At 44.2% G+C, this 22,419-nt stretch overlaps 1 protein-coding gene across 1 annotated transcript in view; it reads right to left on the reverse strand.

Annotated features, from left to right (window-relative positions):
• smg1 (SMG1 nonsense mediated mRNA decay associated PI3K related kinase) overlaps positions 1-22,419 on the reverse strand; it is a 67,833-nt gene that overhangs the window by 29,202 nt on the left and 16,212 nt on the right. The window contains exons 22-45 of the mRNA XM_087138577.1: positions 22,013-22,103; positions 20,554-20,674; positions 19,826-19,894; positions 19,167-19,294; positions 18,248-18,412; positions 17,442-17,596; positions 15,369-15,609; positions 14,594-14,730; positions 13,757-14,011; positions 12,930-13,086; positions 12,001-12,130; positions 10,517-11,134; positions 9,920-10,073; positions 9,275-9,440; positions 8,370-8,558; positions 7,494-7,719; positions 6,423-6,590; positions 5,314-5,653; positions 4,852-4,963; positions 4,240-4,410; positions 2,855-2,989; positions 1,702-1,895; positions 532-685; positions 46-132 (exon numbers count right to left, since the gene is read on the reverse strand). Coding sequence (XP_086994703.1) covers positions 46-132; positions 532-685; positions 1,702-1,895; positions 2,855-2,989; positions 4,240-4,410; positions 4,852-4,963; positions 5,314-5,653; positions 6,423-6,590; positions 7,494-7,719; positions 8,370-8,558; positions 9,275-9,440; positions 9,920-10,073; positions 10,517-11,134; positions 12,001-12,130; positions 12,930-13,086; positions 13,757-14,011; positions 14,594-14,730; positions 15,369-15,609; positions 17,442-17,596; positions 18,248-18,412; positions 19,167-19,294; positions 19,826-19,894; positions 20,554-20,674; positions 22,013-22,103 — 4,363 coding nt within the window. The remainder of the gene's footprint in view (positions 1-45; positions 133-531; positions 686-1,701; positions 1,896-2,854; positions 2,990-4,239; positions 4,411-4,851; positions 4,964-5,313; positions 5,654-6,422; positions 6,591-7,493; positions 7,720-8,369; positions 8,559-9,274; positions 9,441-9,919; positions 10,074-10,516; positions 11,135-12,000; positions 12,131-12,929; positions 13,087-13,756; positions 14,012-14,593; positions 14,731-15,368; positions 15,610-17,441; positions 17,597-18,247; positions 18,413-19,166; positions 19,295-19,825; positions 19,895-20,553; positions 20,675-22,012; positions 22,104-22,419) is intronic.

Consider the following 22,419-nt stretch of genomic DNA (forward strand, 5'->3'; position numbering starts at 1 on the left):
GACATAAGACTCTCTGTGACTTGATTCTACAACTGAACGTCTTACCATGTCCTCCAGGGCCGGTTTCATCTTTTTGTAGTACACCTCACTGGGTCTTGGCACCGGTGGTTGACCAGTGGAGGAGTTGGTACTCTGTTCAATAGTTTAACAAAAGCAACACAGAAAAACAAATTGGAAATAGGGGTGACCACATTTGTATTTTCTTAAAACTTCAGCTGTCCATCATCTGCCACCCCACCTCTCCCTCTCCAAGAAAAAACTTTGAAACTTTGCACTTTTCAAACAAAAGGGATCACACTCGTGCTTAGCATTTACACCGGTAACATGCAGCAATTAACCACTTCTGCATGGTACCGGTGTCATCCAAATTTTAAATTTATCACCTGGTGGGCACTTGTGAATGTAGATGCAGCGTCAACATCTTGAAGCTCAGCAGCTAAATTTCAAAGTTTGGCAACTACGTGGTAGAAGACGAATGACACTTGGCAGGCTGTTAGGCTGCTTTTCATAGGGTTGTGATCACTGCATTACCTTGGCTGCTGCGGCAGCAATGGCTTCACGTTGCTGCCAGCGTTTGTACAGTCCAAACAGCGCTGTGGCTCCATCCACCCACTGGATGAGGCCTGACCGTGGGCCGAGGGGCGTCACGGAATAGTGACAGGCATGGTAGAGTGATGCCTCTTGCCTAGGTATGGGAAAACAAACAAAGAAATCGTGCACAGTGAACATTTCAAATGCAGAAATAGCTATTAAAAAGGACTGAATGTAAACTAGGGTCAATTTGGACTTAACAGATATGATGGATTGATCTTTAGCAGGATTGCGTGCTTTACCATTACAAAATCTCAATTGTAACCTTTGTGAGAACTTCAACCTGGATAATGTGTAAGCGCACGGGAATTTCCCGTGTCGTAACACGGAGGATATAGAAACACATTATGATGAATTATGCGTACAGTAACGGGTGACATCTTCACTAGTTCCCACATTTGAGCGATTACCAAAGAGTATGTACACAAACAGGGGCTCGAACGAGTCCACGGAGGTTGAGCATGTGTGGCGCCCTCAAACCAGGGCCAGGGCCAGGCATTGCGGCAAATATCGCTCCATGACATTGTCTTGGAGTTTCGAAAAAGAAAGGAAAAGATGTCTCAAACAAATGACCACCGTGGGTCAGCGATTGCAAAGTCCCACTTTGTGATTATAGTATCTTTTCATTTCAAAAAGTCATTACTTTTTAGCAAAACACAACACTATGGATAGGACAAGTTTACTGTGGAATTACGCTGTCTGCAAGTGGTTGCAAGGATACACTACATTGTGACAACACAGGAAAATGGGATTGTTATCACAGTGGTCATATCAAAGACATAACTCGAAATGACATCTTGTGGCACACAGTTTACCTAATAAAGTGTGCACAGCGTATGTGTAAATCCAGGGAAGCGAAGGCTATAGAATGGTAAAATGCCCTGGTTGAAGCACTATGTGTTGGCTTTGTTCAAAAGTCAATGTTGGAGCCATTACTAAGGAAACTCCTAGGGTAAAACTGTTAAGTTCCCAGATTCATCCACAGCAAAATACTCAAAGTTTACTTCGGCACCTTCAGGTACTGCAAAACTCTCCGGTGAAAAAATGTCAACCCGCACGGGCGACGTTTTTGTCCTTGGGAAACACTGCACAGGACACTTGACTAATCACCTCTTGTTGCGGGCAAACATGGTGTTGACGATGGAGAGAAACTGCATGATCCTCTCATCCAGGTGTAGGTCCTCCAGCCCCTTGAAGAGGTAGGTGTACCTCTTACCGTCAGCTCCGTGGAATACCAGCTTCTTGGGTTTGGTCTTGGTGGGCAGGATGTTGACCGAGTTGTCAAAGGAGGAGATGGTTACAACCTTTGAGAGAAAAAAAGAAAAGGTCATTCTTTTATGAGAATTATGTTTCAATTTTTTCTTTACGTCAATAACATCCTTAAGAAATTTACATTTTCCACAATTTACATAAAGAACAACAAATATTGGAATTTCTCTCAAAGTTTTTTAAGTTTCAAAAACAATTTTGTAAAGAAGGAAGGGAACTGTTTTTCAATCGAAATTTAACGTAAAGAAGAAATTTTAATTTGGGGTTTGTCTTTTCTCATCATAATCAGATTCATTCAGCATTTTCCACACATATAAACTAAGTTGATAGACTCTTTCCCTCTTCCAAAAACTAAGTTTTGTGGCAACAGGCAGAAATAGGTGGACAAAACCTCACTTCATGTAAAAGATTTCAGATGAGAGATCCATGGGTGAACAAACACACAAATGCATATCCTAAGACATCCTTACTTGGGTGGGATGACAGACAAGCCCCAGGAGTGAGAGGGTGGTCTCTCCCATGGCTGACAGTCGGGATCAATGTTTCTCATGCGTGACAGACAAACACACAGAAATACACCAGACACACTCTTACCTGGCTGGGATGACAGACTAGTCTAGGTAGTGGGATGGTAGTGTCCTCCATAGCTGACAGTCTGGGACTGATGTCTCTCACAGGAGACAGACAACCAGACAAACAGGTAAACACACAACCAGACACACTCTTACCTGGCTGGGATGACAGACTAGCCCCGGTAGTGGGATGGTGGTGTTCTCCATAGCGGACAGCCTGGGGCTAATGTCTCTCACGGGTGACAGATAAATGGACAAACCTGCAGACACACACCCGGACACACTCTTACCTGGCTGGGATGGCATACTAGCCCCGGTAGTGGGATGGTGGTGTCCTCCATAGCCGACAGTCTGGGACTGATGTCTCTCACAGGAGACACACAACCAGACAAACAGGTAAACACAACCAGACACACTCTTACCTGGCTGGGATGACAGACTAGCCCCGGTAGTGGGATGGTGGTGTCCTCCATGCCTGACAGTCTGGGACTGATGTCTCTCATCTGTAGCATGAAGGTGGCTTTCCTGGTGGCCCTCTGCTGCAGTGCTGCATGAAGCTGAATATCAACAGACCCCCAAAGCCTCGTTAATAGCCCTCTCAATAAAACATTCAGCTTTTAGAAAGGAAGCAACGTTCCTGTTGTAAAAAGGTAATCCGTAAAGTCTGAAGGAGCTCTCACTGATGAGGTTTGACTGAATACGTCAAAAACCTGCAGCTTTTAATGCAGAGTCGAGTTAAAAAATACCTTTGTGCACATAAAACTGCATTTCTCAAGATGGTATTTTTCAAAATTATGAGAAGCCAATCCCAAAAGGTAAGAGTGAGAAAAACTCTATTGTCATTTTAGAGAAAAACGTGTACATGTATCGTTCTGTGCAAGTGCTCTGTGAAAGGTCACATTTGAAATACACGTTAGGATGTTTCCAATACACATCACAAATATAAGTGATTCTCCCGTAGACGCAATACAATGGAACGATAAGTTATTTGCATATGAGCAAAAGCGAGCCCATAAATAAGCCGTGGCATGAGATTTGAAGTTCAATTGAGTGTTGAAAACCAAAAATTCATGTGTCAAATGTAAGAGTTGTTAAAGTTTTAGTTTAACACATGTAACCAGAACTAAATATAAAAGCCAGACATTATTAACCATATGCTGCCAGGTCTAAATTGAAGTTGCATGATGAATTCCCAGGGGATTTTCATGATTTTTCAAAATTCTTCAAAAATGCATAACTTCATTTACTGGACGTTTACACCCACACGAATGACTGTCTGGTGGCTACTCTAATCTGACAGGCAACCTCCATTGACGTCTGGCCTGCCACCCAGTAAAGAGAGCCCAGAATTGTGCGGTGTTGCGTAATTTCCTTTGTTCCAGAAATTGGCCCAGTGCATTGCTGAATGGCAGTGGTGTCTTTACAAATGTGGCCAGATTAGTGTGCAGCGGTATTGTATTGCTCATCGCTGGGGTATTGGAGCGCTTTTGTCCCCGACTGTAATCCACTCGCACTGAATTCCACAAATAGTGGTATGCAGTTTCAAAACAATGACGAATTACCTCCGCTATTGACAACTGAAAAAATGTTGGCAATTCCCAGCAGCTCGGTCCTTTGTTCCGAGTACGGTCTTTTATTTCAAGGACCAGCTCGTTTGTCTGATTTCGGGCACCCCTGGCTTAGCGAATAAATCCAAGGTCTCCAGTACCAGGATCCCTGGCACAAAGTGGTTAATAATCTATCATTTCAGATGTGTATGAGGTAGAAAGACCAAATGAAGACTTCGATTAAGAGTATCACCACTGACCTGTTTGAAGAGTGTCCAGCTGGACTGGGGTTTGTTAGGAGTGTCTGGATTCTTGAGAGCGTTGAGGGCCTTCTCTATGGCTTCCTGGTAAGCCTCCTGGAAGGCTCTCTCGTTGGGAGTCTCTGCTGGCTGGCTGGTGATGGAGTGGACCTGGTCCAAGGAGTAGACCACCTGGGGAAGGGTTCGAACTGAAGTTGAAAGACCGTCTGCTTGTTGCTTGATTGGGTCATTGGGAATCATTGGAAATGGGAAATGCACCTCAGGAATAGTTCTTTGTTGAATCGCCATTTTTAACCCTAACACTCCTCAATCCTTCACCTGTTGGAGGACTGAGGAGTGTTAGGGTTAACGGTTATTACATCCCATCCAGACAGTTGTGATAAAGTTCTAGAGATGTAATTCTTGTAAAGGAGTGCAATTTGAAGGCACCTTTTGAATGAAACTGCAGAACAATTCTAACCATAACTTGAGGCATTTTTATATTTTTGCTCGCGCAGTATCTTTGTGACTGCATATTACCTTTCCCATCCCAGTGACTAAAACATACAGGTTTCCTCAGATTTTTTAGAAGCATGGGTCATTGTTGATGGTATCAATGCAGAGACAACTGACCGGTTTCATGATGGCGTTGTGTTTCTCTGCAATGATGAGTTTCTTCTCGGCAGCTGACAGTCCATCGTTCCGCTGGACTCTCTTCACTTCATCTTCTAGCTGATGCAAGCGCCTGACAAACAAGGGCAGAAAGAAATTGAAGCTAGCACACTGCTGACTTGGTACCAGGCAGAAGTGCCTACCACATCAAAGTGATTCACCTGTTCCTGTGCCAGCACCTCCTCCTACCCGCAATTAGCAATCCACTAACATCCGCATTCATCCATCCTAGCAATCCACTATTAAAAATCCACACTCACCCATCCTAGTAATCAACTCATATCCACACTCATCTGTCCTGGCGATCCACACATATCCTCACTTATCCCACCAAGCCCACTAATATCCCTGCTCAAGACCATCCTTACAGTCCACTCATGCCCACACTCCACATCCTGGCAATCCACTAATATCCACGCTCACCGGGTCACATCCACGTGTAGCTGATTCAATGTGCCTAGCCACAGCTCCTCCCACAGCACCGTGATCCGCCTCAGCTCCTGCACCAGTGCCTCCACCTGGCTGACCAGCTCGGGGCTGTGCTTGCCCAGGGTGCCCACGATGGCAGTCAGGCAGTCTTCCAGGAGGCTCAGGGAGCGGTTGTGCTCCTCATCCTCCGTCGTTTCCTCCACCTCCTCCTCCTCCTCCTGGGCGGAGTCGGGATTGGTGTTGGGTGTGGCATCCTCCGGGAGATCGTCACCTTCAGCGGTGACATCTTTGCTTGGACTCTTGAGAAGCTTGGAGATCACTCCTTGTTGGACAACTAATGCAGCGAGAAAAGAAAACCCCGAGTCATGCCAAATCAAAACAGTTTACTTCTGACTGGTCAGGTAACAAACAGCTTTCAGGACTCATATCATTCGTAGCAACAACAGATCAGGATGAAAAGTTCTTGTTTTATGAAAGTCATCCCAACAAAAGACTGGAAGAACTGGGAAGATGTGGACAATTTCATAGGGAAAAATAAGCCCTTCTCAAATGAAAAGAATAATTTTGACTTCTAAAAAAAACAGCAAATGATGGTCACTATCAAGATCTTTGATACTGATTTTATGTACTGGATTTTGGCATCAGCCTAACTGCTGAAGTGGTTTAACTTTGAGGCATTAAAAAAGTAAGGGACAAAATCAGTAACTATGGGTATAACTACAATTACATGATTGATTAGAGGATTGGAAAGTCACAGACGATCTTTCTTCAAGTTTAACCACTTGCTGCCGGGGAACCCCGTTTCGAGCACCATGGGTTTATACGCAGAGCTGGGGTGCCCAAAATGGGACAAAAGAGCTGGTCCATGTAACAAAAGACAGTACTCGGAAAAAAAGACCTGCTGCTGGGAATTGCCATCATTTTTCGGCTTGCATTTTTCAAAGGTAGTCCGTCACTGTTTTTAAACAGTATACCACTATTTTGGGCATAGCGTGCCCACGGATTAGCACTGCGGACAAAAGCGCTCCAGGGCCCCTTTGATGAGCGACACATCCGCTCGCATTCACTGCGACGGCAACTGAGTGCCGTTTTGCCAAACCTACCATCTTTGCTTTTCTTGTCTTCCGCCGTGGTGGAAGGGCAGCCGACAATGGCCTGATAGACAATCAGATGTGGGGAGTCCTGGGCGACGCGGCAGAGAAGATCGGAGATGGACTGACGGACATAGGCCTCGGGATGACTGAGCCGGGAGAACAACTGTGGAATGATGCCTACAGAAAAGACAAGGTTTCATTCCATTTTTTGAGTTTAAAATGGTTTTCTTTTCGTTTTTGTACATTTCTCCAAATTTGGACTGAATAATTTAGATTTTTACATCTTATTTGTATGTTTTTAAAAATGATATATTGAACGTAATTTTCATTTTTCATATTAGATTACTCCAATTTTAGAATACACTGAGGGCTTGCAGATAGACAGCTTTTGAATGGTTCTCATTGGTAAATCTCTAATCTGGAGAGTTATAATTTTAAATAATTTCTTAAATCTGGATTTGTAAATTTCTCATCATAATACACACTTGAAGTTTTCTCAACATTTCTTATTTAAACAGCTCTCAATTTTGGTTTCACTCAAAATTACAAAAATTAGAGAACATGAAAATCACTGTGTATTATTCAATATTAGACACGTTGGGCACAACCAAACAATCTGCACAACTGATAGTTGGACGCACGATCAGTTGATCTCGTTTTACAACCTGTCAATTCTTCCGACATCACCATATCGCCCTGTTCTTGTTTTGCGAGGAGAAGTAAAGTTCAAGATTTCCAACAGGATCAACGGACAGTACAGTGCAATCACATAATTGTGCAGATTGACCAATCACACCCGACAGACACCTGCTGTAGTTATAGTGTGTAAAACAATCCAGAGAGAAGGGACCAATTAAGGTAATAGGGATCAATAACAGGTGATTCAGAAAACCAGTTGGTTATGTCACCCATTTTTTGCATTGAGTAAGACATGAACCTTTTGAGAAATGCTTACTGCTTACAGTGTGTCAGATAAATAACTGCCTAAACTTGTGAAACATGAACACCAAAAACACAGAGCATTTCTGATGGTCCCTATCATCTGCCCAGTGCCAGAGCCAGTCACATGCTTTCCCTTACTTTTCCAGGGTCCCGTGGGTGTGTGAGCCAGCCCGTCCTCCAGCACGTCCCTCAGCTCTCCGGCATATTTCACCAGTAGTCGCAGCAGCCGCAGGGTGGCTGTGATGTTGCCATCCTCGTGGGTGGCCTGCGCCTCGGCCGAATCTGCCTCCGTCTCGCCGAAGTCGCGTAGGCTGTCCAGGGCAGCGCTGTCGATGTGGTGGCTGACGCACAGCTTCTTGGATGGCTGTATTTTTGTAATAAAATATCAAATTTGGAAATAAAGGAACCAAAGTCTGGACAGCAAACCAAACTAAACCAAAATCAAATCATTATGATCTGCTACTTGTTTTATGAAATATGCCCAAATCTCTATTTCTTAACTCTCCACATATTTAAATTTGGTCATTGACCACAGGTGAAGGATTGAGGAGGGTTAGGGTTAAATGCTTATCATTTCAGGTGACGTGTTTTGTCTAAAATCAGGATGGAACATGAAGAAAAAACTGTGACAGTTATTCAACCAGATTTTCGAACGAGATTTTTTTCTAGATTTTCTTCCAGAAACTTCTGTGGCTGCAAACATGAGCATACAATCAACTTTCTTTGAAATTTGAAAACTTAATTCCTGAGAAAAACTGATGCTGAATTGGAGGACTGCATGGCTCATGCTCTGTCTCTGATTCCAAACCTGTGATGAACTTCACACCATGGTCTTAGACAGACTTGCGATAGACTTATCATGTACATGTAATGGTCTCGTTTGTAATTGAAGTGATTGTCTTGTGACAAACATATAAATGACTTGCATTAACATTTGATGGCCCTGCAATTGATTTATGATTTGAGTTTATGACTGGAACACAAAGTACTTTCAACTCTTGGCTTCCATCTCACCTCTCCAGCCAGCTTGAGGAAGGTGAAGTAGCTTCTGGCCGCCAGCCGGTAGTGGCTGAAGATGCGCCGGCAGACACCATTCCACACCTCCAGGAGGTTGCTCACCACCTTGGGCTCAGCACTCTGCAGGGAGGGGCAAGCGCTTAGCAGCTGCCGACGTGTGGTCTCTGTGCCGTCATGGTAAGCAGACTGCGAAAGAAGAAACTTGCAGTTTCAAAACCAATGTTGCCATATTCTTGCTTTAAGTCCTCGAGTTTTTTTTCTATCAAGGTCAGGTTATAAGAAAGCATGATCTTTGTGGGTTCTTTAAAAATCTGAGATGGCAAAGTAAGAAAACTGTTTCAGAATACCAAAGTGTGACGTTATTTTGAACCAGGAAGTGTAGTGCAAATGAATGGGGCACGCATGCTGGCTCATACGCTGGCTCACGCACTAATACCTTTTACAAACACATAATTGCGCTGTGATGTTCAGTTTCACTGGTGACTGACAGGACCTCAGGGTCATATTTACACCACTGTCTGTCAGTCTCATTATCTGTTTGACATTCTGTTTTTGTGACAACCTATCTGCATGTGTTCTGTGGCATCTTCTCCCTATATCATTAGTATTACACTGGGTTCTGGGGGCTGTCCTTCTGTTTGTCTGTCTCATTATTGGTTTGTTTTTCAGTCTTCATGACAACCTATCTATATGTGTATGGTGGTAGTATTACAGTGGGTCCCAAGTGCTGTTTGTCTGTCAGTCTCAGTATCTCTTTGTCACCCAGTCTCGATGACAACATTGACATCTACAATGATTTACATTGTTTTTATGGCATCTACATTTGTAATGTGATGGACCCCTGGGTGCCGTTGTCCCATCCATCGTTCGGTCACTCTAGGCATGTTCTCATGAGAACCTACCTGCATATGCTCTATGATATCTTCTTCTTGTATGCTGGTGGCGCTGCAGTGAGCCTGACTCAAGATAGACAGGATGCTGTCCGTCTCGCTGTTGGTAATCTCTACTGGCAACGACGTCAGAACCTCTGCCTTCTCCTCCTCGGTCAATTGGACTCCGCCCTCCGAGCTACGAGACACGGTATCATTTACACAACATCACACAATACAGAACTGCACTGGCAAGTTGGGTACAATGTCACCAAATTGGTCGCATATTGGTGAATTTAAAATTCATCATGTAACCTTGAAAGGTTGTACATGTAAAAAAAACACAGGAATTCCAGCAATTTTGTGGTGCAGAGTGTTTTTATGGCTGGCGGGTAGCATGTGAATCTGTAAACAAATGTGTAAAGTGTCGGGGAAAGTTTTGCTTTGTGAAATCTGCTTACCTGCCAAAAGCAGGTAAGCAGGAATGCTGTGACAAAGCTGTTACAAACACAAGGATAGTTACGCCTACAGGAACGTCGCATTTTACAGCCATCTTTCCACAGCCTAGAGTTGCTTTTTTCAATCTTCCACAGAGAAAGGAAATTTTAAATGGGAGCTGTAAGATGAACTTAAAGAGACTGGCAACCTGGGTGCATAGCAAAAGGGTGAATTAGGTACCTGGCAACATCAACAGCTTTACGTCCCCAGCGGTAGCACCAAGACGCCAGGGATGACCAGGCCTTGGTGAGCGAGGGCGCCTGCATGGTGCTGAGATGCAGGAGACGGCCGCAAACAGCATCAGTCTCGCTGATGGCAGGACTCCTCCCGACAACTACACAAGAAATGAAAAACACATCGTACAAATCAAATTACCAAGAAATTTCAGAGCCACCAGGTTCTCCCAGATGTTTTACTTTGCAAAGCCAAATTCGTGTGACACGGCTTAAAACCCTATTTTTGATTCGGATATACATGTAGAAATTCACTTTAAGACTGAAACATTAACTCGCCAAGAACACAAAAGTGCTGATAATAACAAGCCTTTTCAATTGAGGGCAATCTACATTCTGTCAATCAATTAAAATACAGCCAGAGTTACTCACTACTTCACACAATAATAACAACAATACACCATAGTCACGGAAATTGTGGAATAGGATTCTTGCGCTACAGGTGTTCTATTCATTCTATATTGCAGGTAGCAAGGATAAAGGTTGCTTTTCTGAAAGGTAAAATATATATTTCAGCCTTGCTCACAGGCAGGATTGTCCATACCTTCCTGTCTAGATGCATCTGAACTGTCTCCAGTGCCCAGCCCGAGTCCTTCTCCTGCCCCTGTGTGCTCAATATCCAGCAGCACTGAGATGTTCTTGGCCAGAGGAGATGCCCCTTCGTTCGCCCTGTCTGACCACGCGGCCATCTTGAGGTGCGGCACGGCGCTGCGGTAGTCCGCAGTGAACCACTTGACCAGGCTGAGCAGGGCGCGGGCATTGACGTCACGCACCTCCGGGTCACGGACCACGCTGGCGCTGACCAGCGTAGAGTGCTGGACACTGCAGCCCACCAGGCATTCCCAGGCCTCCTGGTGGTAGCCCATGGCCTGGAGGAGCTTGGAGCTCTCCCGGACCACGCGCAGCGTCTCCAGTGACGTGACGCCGCGGCTGTCCAACGCTGCCAGGGCAGTCAGCAGAGGCTGGGCCGACTTCTTGCTGCTGTTGTGGATCTCTAAGTTCAGGGACGCTGCAGCGGTGTTGTCTTCCTTAGCTGGGGACAGCAGGTCCAAGTGCCGCAGGAGCAGCTGCTGGGCGTATTTGTGGTTGCCTTGCTTTCGAGCCAGGTGGACTGTAGCAAGTTGGACTTTCGCAAGGTGGGCTGCAACCTCTGAGGCCAAGCCTGTGATTCCAGCAAGTGAAACATCACAACTAAATTTTCACACATAGTCTCAATAAAGTTGCTAAAAATCTCAACCATTTCTCTCCTCTCTGCGCATACTGAGGTATCCTTGTCATTGAATTACATCGGATATTTCGTCGTGTGCCCGGCAAAAGGTCATAAGCGCTTACACCCTTTTGCTCGGAAGCATGATCACAGTAGAAAAAATGTTCCCGGTAAAAGGGCGTAAGAAAAACACTCCCTTTATTTAATAAAAACGGATAAAATTTACTACAAAATCAACACAGGCTGTACGAAAAGCAACCTTTGAACAACTTATCAAACGACTTGGGAAATATTTTTGGAACTATTTGCAAACAAATTTTTGTATTTCATTAAAACAAAACAGTTGCAAACAAAAAAATTTTTTGGCGGCAATGACGCTTCCCGGCAAAAGGTCAGACGCACTTTTAACCTTCTTCCAGGCACCCAATGATTTCTGCCTTTACACTCACTTCAATAAATCTTCTGACGGTAATTTGTTATGATGCATAATAACTTGTAATAACTCTTCCATTCTGATGAATGTCATCTGAGCAACATTATAACATCTAAAAATACACAAAAGGCCTCATCCATCACAGATTTAGGTGATGAGATTTTAAAGCAGGATGGATTTGAACACTTTTGACAGACAACTTTCGGATTTAGGAAATAAGCTCTGAAACATAGGATGCTTGGAATTTTTTGTGACAATGAAATCTGGAACAATTTTCCAATGATTGGCAGACTGCGAGTATAAGAATTTTAACCAAAGAATTTATGCCCAAAAGAGCATAAGACATTTAGAAGTTTTTGCAATTGCAGGAAATCTCAAAGATTTTTACCTGCAAAACTGGGGGCTTCCTGGCATAGCTCATGCTGGTAAGTTGTGACCTTTGACACCTGACCCACGGTACCAATGTCATGCTGGGCTAGCTCCAGCCTGAGAACATCAGAGAGCGGCACAAGGCAATCCTGGAGGAGTAAAAGAAGGAAGTGCTTCACTCTGAAGGAGTTGCTATGTCCACGATTCAGCACACTGTTGAAATTACAGTTTTTATAGTAGTAAACGAATTGGAAAGTCTTCACATGAAAGCTCATGTGACCCTGATAAATATGGTGGATTAACAGCTTTTTTTTATATTTTACACTTTTTAGTTTGATTTTCTAAAACACATTTTGTCTAAGATAACATTCTGCCATGGGCTCACTTTGCCCTGAAATTCAAAGATAATAGTCACCGATTTTTAACACTTCAGTTTTTAAGTGCAGTGTTCTAGCCACGGTGGGTGGCGCCGGCCGGCCCCACCCAGTACTGCAAATTTCCGCCCGACTCTCGGCTTCGAATTGGCTATGTCACCCAGCATGAATTTTCAAAAAAATGAACTGAAATACTCCTGAAAAAGTACTGATTTGATCGTATTTCAAGCATCAGAAAATGTGTAGCTAGTACTGTTTTACGAGACAGATGTGAAATTATGAGATATAATGTAGCCTCCTCCGAAGCAGCGTGCACGTGTTTGTAGTCTTGGCTCAAGACCAGCCTAACAGCGGTACCAATAGAGGGCACAAATCCAGTCCGGCTGTGAGCTGTGAGAGCTCCGCCCACTGCACTTGGTATATACACTTTGCAATCCACAAAATTACTCGGCACTAAAATGGCCCTAGCTAGAACACTGTTCAAGTGCTTAACTAAAGAATTCTATAGATGCTAACGGAGCTTGATCTCTTGTGGCAAAAGGTTTTGGTTCTAAAACTCTGGCCCAATACTTACCTGCAAGTATCCCTGTATGGTGTTTGTGATGGCCCTAGCCCTCTGCATCAGCATGGCAAATTCGGCCGGTGGGTGGGAGGGCCAGTCCTGCCAGGCTAGGGCCAGGCTGCTCACTGCCATCTGGTGGGCACGATCCAGCATCTTGCAGACAATGAGCCTGGTAAATGCACGGGAAGACAAACCTTGTGAAAATCTGAGTACCGAGGGCCTGGGCAATGTGGGGCACATTCGAGCGACAACCATTTGTCGACTGCCGGTCGATTATCCCCAGTAACCTGTGCACAAATGTATCCTGGGTACCGGGGCAAAAGCGGCCACTGGTTGGCAAACGGTCGTCTTTCAAACTGCTCACTTTCCATTGTTTGATCAATGAGCAGAACCGATAAACTAGACTGTGTCACTGGAAGGGGCTGAAACATCTGTTAAAGGAACTTCTCTGACATAACCAAAATTAAAAACCATTAGATGCTATCGTCCAATTTGTCGGCACATGCTAAGGACAAGTTTGGAAATGGTTCCTTACTATGATGGTACCACACTTGACAGGTGGTATGGACACATTGAATCCCTCCACAACCAATAGGAAGTCATGATTTGCCAAAATCAATGCGCACATCAAATTTAAGAAATGCGCACGTTTATGTGGTGTTACAGCAGGAATGGCCTTTTTTTTTCAATTCAGTGCACTGCTCAACACAGATATGGTCAGTTAGGCAAGTACACCAGCAAACGCTATGGACTGCAGGCACAAGCAGCACTGTTCTCCATTTACAAGAAAACTAAATTCATCAAAAGAATTGGAACTTTCAAACACAAACAACTCTTACAACTCCGAGTGCTGACACGTCACATCCTTGCTCAGCGCCGTCGGCGACGCATTGATGCATCCGCTCCTGTGGTAGTGAGTCAGGGCTCGGACCAGTTCCAGCTCACCCCTCTGCAGTACGGCCTCCGGCCTATGGATGAGGTCTGGAGCCATGAGGATGTCATCCGAGTCCTTTGGGTCTGGTGACAGACCAGGGATGAGGTCCAGGTGGTCGGCGACGGAAGGGAAGTCCTTGTCATCAAAATGGCTGAGAGCTCTGGAAGGTTGAAGATTAAAAACAAACTCGAAGAATTTCCTGCACGTAAATTGAACCTATCGGCACCCACTGTTCCAACAAGTAATCTATCACATGACAGAAAGTGAGTGATCAAAACGGCTCATCCAGTCCTTTCTGAGAATAAGAATTAATACTAAAGTGCTACTGGCTCAATTCCATGAATAATGCGAATCCAGGAAACGTTCTCTCCACGCGCTGCTCCTCTCAGTTACACTGTAGTCAAAGACCCCTTAAGACCAGCACGAGACCAACACAAGCCCTCTGGTCTGAATTCAAGTCACAAGCCCTTCAACTGAACTGCAACAAAAGCATTCCCTTGTCACTGTCCATCCATCCTGTTACTTGTGACTGGTCTTGTGACTGGTCTTGTTATTAAGGTCTTTTGACTAGTCCCGTGTTAGCCTCGACTGCAGCACTGCCCCCAAGCATGTCCAGATAAGTCACTGTTCTCAAGGGGGAGGAGCATCCATAAAGTGAACACATCACTGGCACAATGCTGAGACAACCGACTTGACAGAGAAACAGTTTCAACAGGTCTAACTTAAAGGAACATTCTCTTACTTGATGACATTGATATCACAGCCAAGCACCACGTGCTTCTGCAATGCCTCGGGCACCATGGAGCGCAGCTCTGCGAGGCTCTCCTGCCACTTTAAAGCTGAGGTCCAGTTGGATACGGCCACGTAGGTCTGGGTGACCTGTGAGACATGAGAAAGATTGAATCGTGATCACACTTAACAAAATGCAGCATTAACCCTGACGTTCCGATGTTACTGAGAGAATTTTGCAAGCAAAGCAATGGTCATGCCATAATTTATTCTGTGCAAGAAGTCTTCAGACGGTGGCAAAAACTCAGGCACGAAGAAGTAACCATGTGAAATGATGTGGAGGACAAAAATTCTGGCTGAGAGAAAATCAAAGTGTTTCCACTCTCTTTTTGGTTTCAAGCAATTCTGTCCCACGGCAAAGCGTGAGGCAACTTGCTGTAATTCCCAGGACTCTGAAGTATGTGTACGTGGAAAAACTTTGCTTCTTGAATATGACTTGGAAAATTCCATGCTTATGGTAAGTTGCAAAAACCAGCACTGACCGCAGAAATGAAACAGCAAGACTTATACGCAGTAAAACAGCGGAATATTGATTATTTGCAGAATTATCTGACATCTGTGAAACGAAGCACCAGACGTGTCAGCCAAGTAAAACTAGGCAAGGCCCAAATTGACAAACATGTCTATGGGAAGCGGCTATGGCTAATTGCCAGTAAATTCCATTCTATGGGTGAATGTGCTCCTTCAAGCTACAGCCATATAACTTTCCATCTTCATCTGCAGCTTACCTGGTTCAGCAGAAACTCCAGCACTCGGGGGCTCTGGACCACCACCTGCTGTGCCGTCTCCGAATTCCGGGTTAAGACTTTGGTTGGGGTTGAATGACCTTCGCCGACCTTTGACCTTGTGCCGGCCTGGACCAGGTCAGCCGAGGACGATGCCTTTGGGAGGTTGGGATAGCCTGGAATGTTGTCCAGTTGGAGGTACTTCTTGATGGCCTGAAGGGTTTCAGTGGTGCAAGCTTCATGTCTACCAACAAGAGGCAATTTGTGACATGGTAACTGCTTGTATTATTTTTCAATTCTTGAAAAAAAGATAAGGGACGGCGACCATTTAGACCCGGTTTGAAAAGGGCCCCCCGGTAGCCCACCCGGTATAATGCCTGCCCGGTATTCAGCCTACTCCAGGCCGGTATAAGGCCTGTCTGCACATTGGCATTTCAAAGTCCCTGATGAAAGGCTTCCCCCAACATGCTTCCGCAGATGAATAGGGGTCTAAGCGGATTAGTGTAAACATTGCATAGAGCTGAAGGATTAAAAACCACAAGAAGGTTCCTTCTGGGATAGATTACATGTACCAGTACTTGCAAACAATAGACCCCAGGATGAAGAACTTCGAGATCAACAACCAGTCCAGCATCCCAGGCTGGTAGCCAGGCCGGTGTGAAAGGGGTTTTTGCAACCGGGCGAGCTTACCGGGGGGCCCTTTTCAAACCGGGTCTAAATGGTCGCCGGCCCTAAAACACAGCAGTCAACTTTTGACATACAGCCAAATGCCACAAATACAGATTCGCAAGTGCGATATTGGCTATTTTTGTAGTCAAGACCTCTTCAGACCTTCACAAGAACTCTCAAGATCTTTACAAGACAATCACAAAACCTTCCACAAAATCTCCGTTCTGAATTCTAGTCATAAGCTCTTCAAATGAACTGCAACAAAAGCATTCCTCTGTAATTGTTCACACTGTTAGTTGTGATTGGTATTGTGCATGGTATTGTGTCTGGTCTTGCAAATGGTCTTGTGACGGTCTGCACAACAACACGGTCGTGCAGAGTGGCCAAGCTCATGGTGAGTTCTTGACGTTTCAAAACATCAGCAGTGCCTGTGTGTACAGATAGCCAGATCACTGTTGCTTATCCTGTGGCGTGAAGTGGTGCAGTACGTTAGCAAGCTAAATTAACCCCTTGACGACGGGAATTTCTTTCCAAAAGCCGACTCCAAGAATTCCAGCCTCGCTTGACCATGAAGACCACCTGCCAAACCGCAGATTCTCAGTTTGTGGCCCTGCGTGCTCTGCACGCTTTGAATTAGAGGGTGAAAAGGCTGATCGTTCAGTGGTATGCGGCTCTACTCAAGCTTCCATATTCCCGTTGCCTCTTTTCAAAGTGGGGACTATTGTGAAGCTGGTGATTATGATGCAAATTTGGCCTTTTCATTTCTGGGCTACACACAAAGGCCAATTACCATATATACAAGAGCCAGGGTATGTCTTCTTTCACCGTGTTCGCTCGAGCGTGGGCCTAGAATAATAGCAGAAAAGCGGGCTGAGGATCTCAAGTTTTACGGCGGCTCTAGCCGCTTCCCGGCGCGAAGGGGTTAATGACCATGATGGGCTAAGCTAAAACTAACTGTGAAGTCGGGGCTACTGCTCATCCCAAGCAAAGGAATGACACACCATGCCAGGGAACAAAGCATACCAGTTGCTGCCTTGGGCAGGTTTGAATGACTACAGTTACTTCTGGTTCGAATGACGTCAACAAAAAGATGGATGGTTTGGACCAGCTGATGGACCATTTGGAACGAGGCCCTGGGCATGAACACCAATGCTGGTCATCAGTAATCAACTTAATTTGTCAGCATGAGGGAAACCATTTATATGAAATTGAATTTGTGAGATGTCAGTGACGATGAATGCTGCAAGAGCTGCAGCCAATGGAATAATGCAAGTGAAGATAAGAGTTTACTAAATGGCTAAAACTGGGGCCATTTGAGGCCATTGCGCAATATTTAACACCACTGACCAGTGGTGGAACTGCGCTCAAGCCCAACATTGCCCCATGATGTCTTAAAGCAGAGCCTACCTGGCATCGGCTGCGGGCAGGCAGGCCGTCATCCAGCCAAAGGATCTACCCGACTGGTCCTGGATCCACCTGCACAGTCCCGTGATGGCATGGGGGCTACGGAGCTGGATCAGGCTGGCTACGATTCGCAGGGAGGTGTCCTCGAACAAGTGACCCTGTGACGGAAAAGGGGGAACGATGCTGAGATCGGAGTGGAACTTCTGGGCTTTGAAATTTGATTAGGCCTGGTAAACTTCATTAAAATACTGTAACAGGAAAGAAACAGTGATAGGATTCTGGCTGGAGGGTGCATAAATTGAATCGTTGCATAATGATACCAAGTCTATCGCCACCATTTTCACAAAACGGACAGGTATGTGAAGTTGGATAAAAGGAACGCACTGGAAGGGGGCCTCTGTCCTTTTGTGGGAATACATATATCTTTTAAAAGTCAAATATTTTATGAAGTGCCTTTCTCACAGCGGATATGAAACGGAAAACTACTACCAAAAAAAAATGCACTGGAAACTGACTGGATCATGTTTTGAAAAATTCAACAAACAGAGAGAACTGGCTGAGAAGAAAAGGAAACTAAAACTTCCAGAAAGACTCGGCTTCTGAGTATGAATTAAGACTACAAATGTACCAGAGAAAGATTGAAAACTGACTACAAGTACAATAGAAAAGGCCATAGCTAACTTGTAAATTCCCAAGGAGAACCGAGCAAATGCCAGGACAGTGTCTTGGGGTTTCTGATGCGATGAAACTTCATTCTCTAAGTTCTAATGCATCCTTCTAATGAATTTAACAAATTGTAAGCTACTCACAGTTGTTTTGTTCTTGGCGACAAGGTCGCTGATCCTGATAAGGCCGTGCCTGAGTGCGACAGCATGCTGGCCGCAGTTGGCTGCGGCAGCCAGCGCCAGGCAGCGGATGTTGCTTAGCCAGTCCTGGCAAGTGGCTCGGTTGGTGCGGAAGAACGTCCTCACAGCCTTGAGGAGGGGAAGGGAATCACATGGCACACAAAGAAAACAAATCATTTGAATGTCTCTGCAACTGTTCACAAGATGGAGAGAACATCTGTGAGCTATTTCAGATCAACTGAGTGACAAAAAAGGGCCAACTCCAGAGGTAGGGAGAAAATCAAAAGGAAACAAAACTCTAAACTTTTCCAAGTGATATTGACAAATAGGAAGAGCCACCAACATACTGCTGGACAGCTCAGTTGGTAGAGCACCGGTTCAGTATTCCGGAGGCTGCAGGTTCAAATCCCGCTCTAGTCAATTTCTTTGTTTATCTTTATAAAACTTTTCACCTGCATTGATTAGAAATTGAAAAACGGGGGAAAATATTGTGTTCACTGTTCAGCACTGTGCAAAGGGTCTATTTTACTTATGCTGTTACAAGCAACAAGTACGAAAATCTCTAAAAAAATTTTGGAAGATGAAGGTGATATATCCAGAACACATACGTGCATTTTCTAGAAATGAGCCTTTAACAGTTTTCAGTGAATGAAATTTCATAATCTAATATCTGGTGTGTCTGGGCCTCAAGCTGGACGGCACTATTTCCTTAGCAACGGAGGCTCCTTTGGTACTAACTAACTATGCATCGCTGGTTCACGAATGACTAGGAAACGCAAGTGTTGAAGTAGCATCAAAATCAGTACTCCCGACCAACGCGGCTCTTTTCAGTAAATGAGAGGTGCTTCTGCTCAAGGTGAATTACACCAGAAGTGCCGCATACCTTTGGTGTTGAAGGCATGGCTATGAAGCATCCTTCGTAGGCGTTGTACATCAACTTCTCAAGATGCTCCAAGAACTGCAGCAGGAGCACTGGTCTGAGTTGATGCAGGTGGTAGGCAGGACTCAAAACTGAGGTAACAAAAAATGAAGCAAACAGTAAAACAAACCTGTAACTGAATCCCACGAAATGAGTCATAATACCATTTTCTTGGTAACGAGTTTTGGTTAGAGAGAGCAAACTCAGCTCTTCATTTTGATGTGTCACTTCGTCTGGTATCCTGAGGAAAATGGACATTATGTGGCAGACAGAATGCTGAAGGTTACTTTCCATCTTCATTGTGCTTCAACAGGTTCAACGGGGAGGTTGTCAGATCAAAAAGCCAAGGAGAAAATTTTTCCATCTCGTTTGCAGACAGCTCTCTTATAGATGGAATTACAACCAACGTGAAGTGATCAAAAAACTCAAATGTTCATCACGTGTCTGACGATTACTCCGATTCCTACTATCTTCTACAGCTGAGAGGCTGGGAATTTCGATTAAATGAAGGCTGTGATCGTTAGGCAAACTGCCATGTTGTTGAAGGTTTCAGTGAGTATGTGGAAAATTACCTGACAAACGAGAAAATACTTTGCCAACATCTCATGTCATAATCTACTTACCTTTGCAATCTGCTTTAGAATTCCCTTCTGTCTGGCATTTGGGGTCTCGTCCAAAGTCCAAGAGAGCCGCTGTAAGCAGGACCAAAAAAAATCAAGTACTGGAATGAATAAAAATTTCATTAATCCATGTCCAGCATCAACACTTCATCTACCCTCCATCATCCGGGATATTTGGAGAGCTAGATCCAATCTTCTTCGCCAAAAAAAAAAAGGGTAACGTTTATCTCTTTTGACATGTTGGCACAGCAATCAAATAAATGTTGACTATTTTGATGTACAGACGTTTCTTATTCTCTTAGGGATGAAAAGTTCCTTGTCGAGTGTGCAACATGTCTGAACCCTCCTATGCTGAAGTCACTCTTTGGGTCACTTGGTAAACACCTCAAAGCTGTGTGGTGTTGTGCACTGCACCAACAGTCCCTCGCTGGAATATCAGATTGCACTTATGCAACTGTGCTTCACTGTTTCATGTGTATAATTGTGCAGTAAACCAAATGCAGTGAAGAGGACTGCACAAAAGACCCTGGGTCACTTTGTGCTGGCAACCCTGCTGTGGACACACTGCACCTGTGCATGTTTGTGTTCCATGTAGAAAATACATGCACAAGAGTGACTGTGGGCATTTGTGCACATTTGTGCTGTAAAACCAAAGGAGGGTTAAGGGTCCTATTTTACCACAATCAACGGTTGTTGAATATCTCTGGTGAAGGGAATGAGAGTCGGCGTACCTTCTATAGCTCTGAATGTTTCCTGGGGTTTCCCTAGGGGTGTTCTCAGCCTTGCCAGGACACAGTACTGGGCTGCCTCCCAGGTGGCCCAGAACCACTGCAGGGCAATGTTACCATCAATCTGAAGAACAAGAGTACAGAACGGTGCTCCTGAGTTCTTCCCGCCTTGCTCATTTGCCAACATGTGTTCCTCTACGTATACCTGATTGGTGTACTTGTATGTGCTGGGTCAGTTTCTATCCATTCTCTGACTGCAGACCTAGCCTCCTCAAAAATAGTCCGGTCCCATATTTTAATAGACTTGTTAACGACGCTCTGAATGCACCTCCATCATTATCATCATCATCATAATCGTCTTTTCTTAATCCATGTTTTAAATTTGTTGTAAAATGTTTAATTGGATTTGTGTGTTTAGTTTTTTGTGCATTTGCTGTGTCCTTGTAACATTTTAGCTGACCTCTTATATTCTGTATTTTACGGATAAATGTTGTATGTGGTTCATATTTGTAATTTTACTTATTGTGAATTTTTTATTTCAGTCTGTACCAGTTTGTTTACATTTTAATGTTTGTAAACTGTCTCTAAATTCAGCCATCTGGCTGCAATGAGCAGGTTCTTAATAAACCAATGATAATAAATAATAATAATCAAAGTCATTACAGGACTAGGGGAAATCTTCAAGGCTACACACGAACTTATACTGATTTGGGGCGATGTCCATGGCACTGGACGCAAGTCTAAGAACTGGAAATTAACCTGTTAGCTTGGATGGATAAAATTTCTTGAGCAGGTGGGGGTCAAAACTGTAAGTTCAGACGTCAAAAATTTGATGACAAGTTCTTAGATAATCTTCTTGCCCATATGTACAATGTGGAGAATTCTTAACTTTCAATGCATGTGATGTAGGCCTAAAGCCAAGGAAGACCATTTTTGATAGTGGTACACCAGGCTCAACAATGTCAAATAAGCCATTGGCAAGTTAAATTTGAATAAAATCTGGTACACTGAGTTCTTTATATTCAGGTGAACATAACAATATGAATTCACCATACTAAAAGCACTGTTGCTATACCTCGTGATTCTGGGCAAGCTTTTGCTCAGTTCCATAAGAAACGCCTTGCACCAATTCACCATTTTCAATGGGTAAGAAGGGCACAAGGAACCAGTCCATTCCAGAGATGGTGATCACTATGCAAAAGCTTGCCCTGAATCACGAGGTATAGCAACAGTGTATTTAGTCTAGGGAAATCCATATTATGTTTAAGTGCAATATGATAACTCAGTGTGCTAGATTTCATTCAAATTCAGCTCATAAAAGCAATTTTGAAAGCTTTGCTCAAATGACAAAGGGGTACCATTAGTTTCAACAATAACTGGTCAGACACAAAGTTACAGCCACGAGTTTGGAAAATGTACAACTCAGCAATCAGCCCTGGAGTCCAAGGTTTGAATCACTCACAAAATCAGGCAGGGTGATCTCTCCACGGTGGTTACCACTCTTGTCAGGCCTTTGGCAACTGTGGTATAGTTTCTCCAACCATTCCGGGTCACTGAATGTCACAAGAAAAAACACGTTCTTGTTTTTATCTACTTTCCAAGAAAACAGTGTTCCCTTCCTTGAAGATTACTCTGTGAGTATCATATCCAGGACTTGCTTTTTGAGCCACAACTTTCTGGACTAACTGTGAAAACGAAACTTATGCATTGTTAGTTTGAATTTGAAAAGTACTTATTTGGAAAGATTACAGGCAAGTAAAGTAAAAAAACATGATCGTTTACTCTTATAAATGGGACAGTAAACAAAAACTGTAATGATGATGAAAGTTATCTGATGGATCAACAAGATTTGGTCAACAAGGAGCTCAA

The sequence above is a fragment of the Acanthaster planci genome, linkage group LG07 (assembly GCF_054643075.1).
Source record: "Acanthaster planci isolate LZ-2023a linkage group LG07, COTS_SCS, whole genome shotgun sequence".
In the NCBI taxonomy this organism is placed as follows: Eukaryota; Metazoa; Echinodermata; class Asteroidea; order Valvatida; family Acanthasteridae; genus Acanthaster; species Acanthaster planci.